The sequence below is a fragment of the Eurosta solidaginis genome, chromosome 5, assembly GCF_040869045.1.
Source record: "Eurosta solidaginis isolate ZX-2024a chromosome 5, ASM4086904v1, whole genome shotgun sequence".
In the NCBI taxonomy this organism is placed as follows: domain Eukaryota; kingdom Metazoa; phylum Arthropoda; class Insecta; order Diptera; family Tephritidae; genus Eurosta; species Eurosta solidaginis.
Window position 1 is genome coordinate 271183854 of NC_090323.1, and position 11279 is coordinate 271195132.

The window sequence follows — 11279 nt, forward strand, 5'->3', positions numbered from 1 at the left end:
GGTGAGGCTTTGTCCTTCGCAAAAACCCTCAAATCGTGAAGCAAATGCTTTCCCAAGACAGTCGATAAAACAACCGGGTGTGCTACTACCCTAACGTAGTGGACAGTCGAACTAGGCTGAAAAGTGAAACTACGCGGTTATTTATAATGAAAACAGCTGTTTGGACTGAGCCTAGTATTAACATCTTTCAACTTAAAATTGGTCGACTTTCATTCTTATTCTTAACTATCGTTTTAGTTTAACGGAGACTACTGAAATCAATGCTTCGAGCACAAACATCTGCAAATTTTGGTCTACATTTAAAAAAAAATTATCCAGAGTCTTTGTAAAATTTATTATGAAAGATTATATCTTCACCTATAAGTTACGAAATAATATCCACTTGGACTAATGTTAAGGTGTTTCTCTAGTAGTGCTCGGCAGGATGAATAAATAAATGGAAGGCCAATTTGCGTCGTGCTCCTTTTAATTTCTCTTACAAATTGGCGGGACGGGACCTACTTGTGTTATGCCGACTCCGAACGGCATCTGCTTTGCCCGGCTCGTGAACCCAGGATCTTTGGTGTGGTAGGCGGAGCACGCTATCATCACACCACCTCGACAGCATAGCGCGACAACAAAAATCAGTGAGAAAGTCTTCGGTGTTACATCTAGAGGAAAGTGACGTCGACGAAGGTGTGAGTTCGAAGTCGTAGTCCTATAAGTTCTGTACTGGAATGTGGTGTGAGGGCCAGGAGGCGTGGTAGTGACAGGTGGTGGACAGGATTACTACTGTTCGCACATCGGGAATTATAGCTTTTAAAACAGCCGAAAAACTAAAGGCGCCCTTTGCCGCGATCAACAATAGGCCAGCGTTGGTGTTAATCGTTAAAAATTTGCAAGGAGTATTAAAAGGCCATTAATAGCAACCGTAAGTCGCCTTTGTGCGTGACAGGGGCCACAAATAATTTAAAGAAATAGTGTATAGAACGAGTAATAGGAGTTAGATCAGAACAACTCCTTCGGTGAAACTATGCTTTGTTCGAGACATACAGACAAAATGGTGACCATTTTAGGTACTTGATTTTTTTTTCGGCAGACGCAGCAGTACCAGTCCCTTAGACCTTGGTTAGGTTCGAAGCTTCCCTGGAATGCAGGACAGTCCCTCCGCAAGTAGCTGAATGATTCGCGAAACTTTGAGGCTAACTCACGGATCTTTCCGAAATGACCAAAACATTGATTTCCTTAAATACCTACAAACAAAACCTTTTCTAAATTTTATTTTTTTAAATAGAAAAATCGAGCTTTTTAAAGTAAAAACACCGGCGTAGGCCGACGCGCCGCCCAAGCCGCCGCCGCCGGTATATAATAGAGCCTACGCCGCCGCCGCCGATAAGGTGATCGGCATAAACTTCTAATGCATATATACCCTTGCGACAGGTTGTGGAATAATTGAAAGCATATATCTTTTTTTCTCACGTTCAACGTTACGATGGGAATTATTAAAAAATGCTTTAACAAAAACTGTCAAACCTGAATCTGAAACACGGTGGGGCGCCAGAATACAAGCGGGGGAGCGGCAAAAAAATATTTTCCACCGGCCGCAGGAAAACCTCACTACACCACTGGTAAGACCAACTATTCCTATAATTTTTATGAACAAGTCTTAAAGATATTGTAAATGAGAATATGGTTATATCAAAATACGAACAAAAATTGTAATATGCAATTATTGAGTTTTGATATGTAACTCCTCAAACAGTTTTCAAGTAGCCCAAGATTAAAAAAAATACCTTTATGTAGGGATAATGCCATTTTTTCATATGAAAAAAATATTGGTCATGTTTACTATAAAGAAAAGTGCGGTCATAAAAATTCTGTAAAGTATAATTTAATTTGAAGAATTACCCATCAGAAGTTTTAAATCTAAAAAACGCATTTAAAATTTATAAACAACACTTAAAAAAATAACCATACCAAATCTTCAAAATATATATGAAACTGTCGCCTAAAACTACAACAGTCATCTCAATTCGATGGCCATTTTGTTTGGTATAACGGTGAAGTTAAATACTTGATCTGATTGGCTGAAAATTTTTGTATCCCCATTTGAACAGTTTGTTTGTTGTTTTGATAAATAAAAAGTTGGTGGGTAGGTAAATTTGTAAATAAAGTCATTTGCCTTGCGTCATATCCAACAACCCTCTATGATTGGTCATACCAGCGGGTGAAGCTGGTTTTAAATACAAGGACGTTTCATGCTCACTAATACATGGGTAAGAATGTACATACATACATGCATAGCTAGCACCTATGTACTTGCGACTTTATATATTTTTTTTACATTTACATAATATGGGCTTCAATTTATTTACATAATGTACTTGTACATTGGTTTTATATAACCTGCTGCATACACATTTATAACTACATACGGATAGCAAACTGCCAAAATTTATGTTCTTTTAATTTTTTTGTTTATCTAAGAACAGTAGCTTTTTCGGAGTTCAAATTGTCCCATCATAAATTTTGCCAACGCACCAATTCTGCATCGGTTTATTATACTCAGTTGAGCAGAGCTCACAGAGTATATTAATTTTGATTGGATAACGGTTGGTTGTACAGGTATAAAGGAATCGAGATAGATATAGACTTCCATATATCAAAATCATCAGTATCGAAAAAAAATTTGATTGAGCCATGTCCATCCGTCCGTCTGTCCGTTAACACGATAACTTGAGTAAATTTTGAGGTATCTTGATGAAATTTGGTATGTAGGTTCCTGGGCACTCATCTCAGATCGCCATTTAAAATGAACGATATCGGACTATACCACACCCACTTTTTCGATATCGAAAATTTCGAAAAACCGAAAAAATGCGATAATTCATTGCCAAAGACGGATAAAGCGATGAAACTTGTTAGGTGGGTTGACCTTATGACGCAGAATAGAAAGTTAGTAAAATTTTGGACAATGGGCGTGGCACCGCCCACTTTTAAAAGAAGGTATTTTAAAAGTTTTGCAAGCTGTAATTTGTCATTGAGGATATCATGAAGAAATTTGGCAGGAACGTTACTACTATTACTATATATGTGATAAATAAAAATTAGAAAAATCGGATGATGAACACGCCGACTTTTAAAAAAAAATTTTTTTAAAGTCAAATTTTAACAAAAAATTTAATATCTTTACTGTATATAAGTAAATAATGTCAACATTCAACTCCAGTAATGATATAAAAACAAAAAATAAATGTAAGGCGCGATAACCTCCGAAGAGATCTAAGGCCGAGCTTCTCTTCTCTTCCAATTTGCGTCGTGCTCCTCTTGATTTTCCCTACAAATTGGCCGGACGGGACCTACATGTTTTATGCCGACTCCGAACGGCATCTGCAAGGCAGACGAGTTTTCATGGCAGAAATACACCCTGAGCGCTTGCCAAACACTGCCGAGGGGCGACCCCGCTTAGAAAAATTCTCTTCTAATTTAAAAACCTTATTTCTAAAATTTTGATGTTGCTATGCCCGGGGTGCGAACCCAGGGCATACGGTGTGGTAGGCGGAGCACGCTACCATCACACCACAGTGGCCGCCAGTAATGATATGGTGCAACAAAATACAAAAATAAAAGAAAATTTCAAAATGGGCGTGGTTCCGCCCTTGTTCATTTAGTTTGTCTAGAATACTTTTAATGCCATAAGTCGAACAAAAATTTACCAATCCTTCTGAAATTTGGTAGAGGAATAGGCTCTATGACGGTAACTGTTTTCTGTGAAAATGGCCGAAATCGGTTGAAGCCACGCCCAGTTTTTATACACAGTCGACCGTCTGTCCTTCCGCTCGGCCGTTAAAACGATAACTTGAGCAAAACCGATATATCTTTACTAAACTCAGTTCGCGTAATTATCTGAACTCACTTTATCTTGGTACAAAAAATGGCCGAAATCCGACTATAACCGCGCCCACTTTTTCGAAATCGAAAATTACGAAAAATGAAAAAGAATGCCATAATTCTATACCAAATATGAAAAAAGGTAATTTGATTGGTTTATTGACGCAAAAAATAACTTTAGAAAAAACTTTGTAAAATGGGCGTGACACCTACCATATTAAGTAGCAAAAAATGAAAAAGTTCTGCAGGGCGCAATCAAAGGCCCTTGGTATCTTGGCAGGAATACTGTTCGTGGTATTACATATATAAATAAATTAGCGGTACCCGACAGATGATGTTCTGGGTCACCCTGGTCCACATTTTGGTCGATATCTGGAAAACGCCTTCACATATACAACTAAGGGCCCCTTCCTTTTAAAACCCTCATTAATACCTTTAATTTGATACCCATATCGTACAAACACATTCTAGAGTCACCCCTGGTCCACCTTTAGAATAATGGCCGACTCCCTTTTAAAATACTCTTTAATACCTTCCATTTGATATACATGTCATACAAACACATTCCAGGGTTACCCTAAGTTCATTTTGCTACATGGTGATTTTCCCTTATTTTGTCTCCAAAGCTCTCAGCTGAGTATGTAATGTTCGGTTACACCCGAACTTAGCCTTCCTTACTTGTTTTTATTTTTTGTTTCATTGCGAAACTTTTCCCGACAAGGCGGCACCGTTTTTGTCGCATTGCTGATATCTGAGATATGGAATTAGTGGGAAAACTTTTTCATTTTTAATTTGAGGAAACAAACTTTGCCTTCGATAATGTCAGCAGAACATAACTTTGGCAGGAGGAGGTGATTTTTACTAATAAATATATAACTACATTAATGGACAAAATAATAGGTGTACACAGCTTTATTTATCTACATATCATTACAGGATTTTGCAAATGAAAACAAATTTTGTGGGGTAATAATAATAACTTTAGCTACTTATACTACATATATGAAAATCATTATAATTCATTCATTTTAAAGAAAACTTTTTCCTTATAAAAAAAATTCCGTTGATCAAAATAATAGGTGTATGAAATTTTTTTAAAAATCAAAGTACACCATTGCAATGTTGTTGTAGCGATACGGTTGCTCCCCGAAGGTTTAGGGAGTGATCGATGTGATGGTCCTTTGCCGTTTACAGATCCGGTACGCTCCGGTAACACAGCATCATTAAGGTGCTGGCCCGACCATCTCGGGAACGATTTATATGGCCACATTAAACCTTCAGGCCAATCCGGTATTTTAGTCGCCTCTTACGACAGGCATACCTACCGCGGGTATATTCTAACCCCCTGACCCGCTGGGTTGTACACCATTGCAATATAATTCCTTACTACACGGTATCATCTCTATGTTTTGTACAACTTTGCCTAATCTATTGCGCATGGCTTAAATAATTTTTCCAATGGAGTGCTATCCCATTCCAATTCATCGTCTACTGGCAAAATAACTCGTTTATTTTGAAATAAAAAGGACATCAATCTTCTACTAAGGTATCTCCGCAAGTTCATAATGGGGTTGAGGTCAGGGGATTGACCTGGCCATTGCATAAATGTGACAACTCCATTTCTGAACCACTCAGATACCAACCGAAAAGCATGTTTTGTATGGTCATAACTCAATCTGAGTGGGGTGTTTTCCTCCGCATATGGCAGCTTAACATTTCGCAAAATATCCCTGTACGATACAAAACATACTTTTCGGTTGGTATCTGAGATGGAATTGTCACCTACTGGCGATAGGAGAGATATCGGGCGATATGACTCTCCTATGTTAGCTGGTTTCCCAGGCTTTAGTAGCGGGACCACCTTGGACATTTTCCATTTTTCGGGAATGACAAAGGTGGAAAGGGACAGGTTGAAGACTTGTGCTAAATATTTGAAACCCTCTTTACCTAGGCTTTTAAGCATCGGCATAGCTACGCCATCTGGGCCCACTGCTTTAGATGGTTTAGCATGACCCATGGCATCCTCAACCTCTTTGGCGGTGATGGTAATTGGGACGCGCTGAATTTATGTTTATATGCGTGTCTGTTGGCCCACCGTCTAACTTTGTCAACCGTAGAATGCGTTATATATTGTCGGCAAAAAGCGCTTGCGCATTTTTTCGCATCCGACAGCACTTTATCGCCGAAGGCGATGGAAATTTTGTCATTGTGCTTAGATGGATTCGATAGGGACTTTACGGTAGACCAAAGCTTACCTACGCCGGCAGAGAGGTTACAACCACTTAAATGCTCCTCCCATTTCGCTCGCTTGTGTTCATCCACAAGCAATCTGATGCGTTGGTTTATATCCCTTATTTGGGGGTCGCAGGGATCGAGCTGTCTTATAAGGTCACGTCCTCTCGCTAAATTTGCGGCCTCCGCCGGGAAGTGGGGCCGAATTTCGGGAATTCTTCCAGCGGTAATAAAACGGGCCGAGGCGGATTCAATGACCTTGCGGAAAGCACGTTCCCCTTGGCAAGCATCAGTCGGGATAGGGAAGGCTGTCTGTAAAGGATTTGTACTCATCCCACTTTCCTTTTTTAAAGTTTATGAAAGTGCGTTTTTCTGTGACGATGAAGTCGGCGGTACGCTCGAGCGAAATAAATATAGGCAGGTGGTCAGATGCCAATGTTACCACCGGCTGCCAGTTGACGCAGTTTACGAGTCCTGCGATCACGATTGATATATCTGGCGAACTGTGACAGCTTCCTATCATACGAGTGGGGGCGTTTCCGTTTATTGTGCAGAACGCCGTTTCTTCTATTTGATCCGCCAACATATCACCCCTGCTGTCCGTCTGCAGGCTTGAATGCCGGTGCTCTGATATTAGGGCGGTACCCACTGGGGCAACAGGTGGCAGGAGGGATGTAGATGTTGATGATTTCTATATTTACATCGCCTGAGCGGACAGATAAGCCGTGATGTTCTAATAGACTGTCCCTGCGGCCGACGCCGGGGCCGAATATATTATATTGCACTGAGTGGTGTATGATAAACGCGAGGCCGCCTCCATTTCCGGTCTCGCGATCTTTTCTGTGGACATTATACCAAGAAAAGGTCTGCAGAGCAGATCTTGCTGTGAGTTTAGTCTCTTGAATCGCAGCGATGCGGATGTTATGCAGCTTCATGAAATCGACTATCTCGGTGATCTTCCCAGTTAATCCATTACAGTTTAACTGCAGAATTCTGAAGGGTATAGGGGGCGACGTCGCCACTCTGGGAGTAAGTGACAGGTGACTACGCCTGGGTTGTGAAGGCTAGGACGCAACTGCTGTTGTGGCCCTGGGACTGGACGTCCTTGGGTAAGCATTGGGGTACCCGCTGTTGTTGGGTTTGCGGCCTGGCAACATGGCGCAATGAAGCCCGTCTGGGGGTTACCGTCGCGGAGACCAGAACATCTAGGAAAGTGGCACCATCCAAGGCAGGAGCTGCATTGGGCGGATGACGCAAACATATATATTATGTGCTGGCAAACGGTGCAAAAGGTGGTAGGGGCTAAGATTCTGTTTCCCTAACCTTCACGATTGCTGCCGGAAAAGAGGGGAGAAGACGGGGGAGGTGGCTGACGCTCGGCATTGCTACCGACTCAGTACGGAGAATGTAGTTATGAGTGGGAGCGGCCATATGAGCTGGTGGCGCCGTAGGCCGCTGGCAGCAGCGGGTACTTGTTGTGGCTTGCTGAGCAGCAGAGCTGCTGGAAGGTAGTGGGAGGGGTGGGGCGCTGAGGCGTAGACTACGGGACGCCCTTAGACGTGAACAGCAAGGAGCCACAAAAGAATTATAAAAGTTACGAGGACGTCGGATTTTGGGATCTAGCTCAGAACATGACCGTCCTAAAAAATATCATTTTCCGGCAAACGCAGAGAAACCATTTCAGGACCGGGTCTGGAGGACCCGGATTGGATTCGATACCTTCCCTGAGTATGGCGCAGTCCCGCTGCAAGGATCTTCTGGGAGGATAACAATTTGTGGGAGGGACGCAACAAATTAAATGAGGTTACACTGAAATGACAGCCCTTGGTCGGGAAAAATCCCTGGGAAAAATCTTTGGGAAGTGTTCTATTCATGTATGTAATATGCGTTCAAAATATGAGCCTAATAGGAGCACAAATACAAGTTTTTTAATATCTCGATACCTGCGCCATCTAGCGCGAATTTTTTTTTTCATAGGTCTGTTTCTATTCTTTTATGTATTATGTGTTCCAAATATGAGCCAAATCGGACCACAAATAAGACTTTTTTGAATATCTCGATCTTTACGCCACCTAGCGGCGATTTTTTCATAGGTCGCTTTCTATTCTTGTATGTATTATAATATTTCGATCCATGCCTATCCACCTATCGGAGTTTTTTTTATTATTGCATTGTCATCGGGTTCTGAACTATATTCCAAGTTTCCAGTTTGTAGCTTATCGTGAAATTACTTAAATTTCGATTACAAAATTCGTAACGCTCGCTACAAAGCTAAATAAAACTGTTTAAAAATATCCTTGACAGTAAAAACGTGCCTTTCGACATTTTTTAATGCGTTTTCACATTCGCCCGCCCATATAAAAATTGACAAACATTTTTTTCTCCTCATTTAATTTAATATTTAAAGTTCCGGCATTTATTAAAAAATTTCAATTTAAATCAAAACTCAATGTATAAAACCATCTTAACATAAATAGAAACATTTCTGAAAGCAGAGGCCTTCAGATTGGAATGATTACATATTTAGGGCAGTTTTTACCTTCATCGGCCACAATTCAATAAACTGACGCTTAGCGTTAACCGGAGATGGAGAAAACAGCTTCAGTAATTTAAAGTTTACGACGAAGAAATAAATTAAATTCCAGAAACTATGCGAATACGCGTATTCGCCAAATACATTTGATCCGGTTTATATGGAAAAAAAGAGCCAATAATACAAATAGTAGGAAACAGTCCAATCACAAACAAATTAAAATTAACTACTTTCCTTAACACTATTCAAGAGTGAAGCATCACTTAATAATCGAACAACGATACCTGTATATTAAATATTAATCATTCATAATAAATCCTAAAGATTTTACATTTTGTGTTGTATTGTAATCTAATGCAATTTTTATAAATATTAATTTTACACTTTTTGATCTCTGGGTATACAATTGTTCATGAAAAGCTTAGAAGACATTTGGACTACTACGCTAAAAGCCGCTGCTCATATGTTGAAATACCTTAATTTAAATGAATCGACCAAGTTAAGACTTGTGTGTGTGTAGTAAAAATTCACGTTAAAGTATAAAACGTTTTTGTATTTCAAAATTGTCTAACATTTTTAAATTTGGCTTAGTAGAACTTCTTAGCTTGAGCTTCACTTCGACTCCTGGAAATGTAAAGAGCATTCAATTGTATGTACCTGTAATCATGAGCGTAGTAAGATCTACTTACTTGAAAATTGTGTACAAAAACACCAGCAAAAGTTGCACAACGGTTACACTTAGGAACAATGTTACACCAACACAATTGCCGCGTGGACAAGCTGTTTGCGCGCCAGCCTGTGGTGTGCCAAGCCTAACATTAATAAAAGAAAAAAAGTTGAAAACTTGAGTACATGTACTTAAACATTATGATTATCTAATTACTTTTGTCCAACATGTGCCATTCCTTGTTTAACTTGATTCATGCCGTCTCGCATTTCTGCGATTATTGACTGAATATCATAACCGGCTGCCTGCACTTGGGCTGTAGGTGCACGTTGTTGATTCTGCATTATTGTATCAGTGCGTGTATGAACTTCACTGAGCAATGCACGAATCTCTCGCGCTGTGGCAAGGAGAGTGTTTTGATTGGTCATGAGAAGATCGACTTCAGGGCGACTGATCGTTGCGCTAGCGCTGCCTGTAACTACAGGTGGCACGCCCGCAGCGCCACCTGTACCTGCTGGTTGAACAGCAGCCCCACTCGCACTTCTGGACACCAGTGACAGTGTGTTCTCTTGGCGACCTATTACTTCATCTACTTTACGCGAAATATCACGCAAATGTTCAAATATTTGACTTTGTCCCAGAAATATCTGTCGCAATTCACGTTGGTTTTCCGATTCATAGAACTCTTCCCAGTCATCATCGTCTTTTACCTAAGTTCAAACAAACGAATCTAATTATGACATATTGAAATAAAAGTTTATAAAATACATAAGTTTTTGTAGTAAAAACATCAAAAAACAAAAGCTGGCATAACGGCAGAAATAAGTCATTATTGGCATACCTCATCCGGATGATCTTTCTTATACTCCTGCTTTTGTTTCTCCAGCTTCTCTTGATATTCCTTGTATTCCTGTGTCAACTTTTCCGAGTTCTCTGGAACTTTCACTGGGTCTGATGGTATTTGTCCAGGAGCATGCAGTGACGTAGTCAAGAAATGGAATACATCGTGATCGTCTGCTAGACCTCCAGTTGCAGCGGTAAGCCCGAAATAAGCATTTTTCGGCAATTGTACACCATCAGCACGAAGGCACATTTCATAATCCTCATTGTTGTTCGTCATGCCATTGTGGAAAAGCACAGTCAAAACATTATTATAGTATTGAATGCGCGCACGTGTTGGGAACGGTTTGTTACGGAAGTCGCGCAAACACCCAGACAAGAGTTGTGTTGTGCCATCGTTTTGGTGATCAAATTGCTTAGTTCCATCATTCACTACAGCCATAATATATGGATTATTGTGCTTGTTGTCGTTATCGAAGGAGTCGAAGAATAAGCCTAAGCCGTTCCAGCGATCCGATGAACCAAATACAGCACCGTTGTAATCGCCTTTCTGTGTGGTATACCAGAAGGCCAGGCCATCAGCACCAATACGACCACGTCCAGATACCCGGAAGACTATTTCAACCTCCCACCAATCAAAGTTTGTTGGCGACTTTGTCCAAATGCCACCCTTTTGCGAACGCAATGATGGCGCCACGCGTACACTTTCCGCACTGGCAATGGCATCTGTAAATTGTTAAAATTAATAAATGTAAGCAACTCGTAAAGTTGAACTAGTCGAAATGAAAATTAAACATTGCTGTGTAGAAGCAGGTGGTGAAGCCGTCAAACAGGCAGCATTTGCACCTCAACATCTGACGTGTCGTTGTTTCAAGTGATTTGTTGTTGTACTTACTGCCACCGTATTCCCAAAACGGCACTGTGCCATCTTTTTGCGCTAAATATGGTGGCTTAAATGAATATTTGTACTCGAACCGTCTATGTACATTGCCTTGGACAAGCCGGTACTCCACCAGAACCAGCAAAATTGTCACAAATTGGAGAAATCTCCAGGAGCACGACAATTCGATAGCTGACATTTTTATTTTTTATTTGACATCCTCTGTTTCACACGAAGTTGGCTGCGCTTAATTAAAA

At 40.5% G+C, this 11279-nt stretch overlaps 1 protein-coding gene across 1 annotated transcript; it reads right to left on the bottom strand.

Moving 5' to 3' along the window:
- Positions 1-8476: 8476 nt before the first annotated feature.
- ergic53 (protein ERGIC-53) lies at positions 8477-11279 on the bottom strand. Its single transcript, XM_067790628.1, has 5 exons — positions 11038-11279; positions 10144-10868; positions 9519-10012; positions 9325-9447; positions 8477-9259 (listed from the first exon to the last, which is right to left on the bottom strand). The coding sequence occupies exons 1-5, from the start codon at positions 11219-11221 to the stop codon at positions 9223-9225; spliced, it is 1563 nt and encodes a 520-aa protein (XP_067646729.1). The 5' UTR covers positions 11222-11279; the 3' UTR covers positions 8477-9222.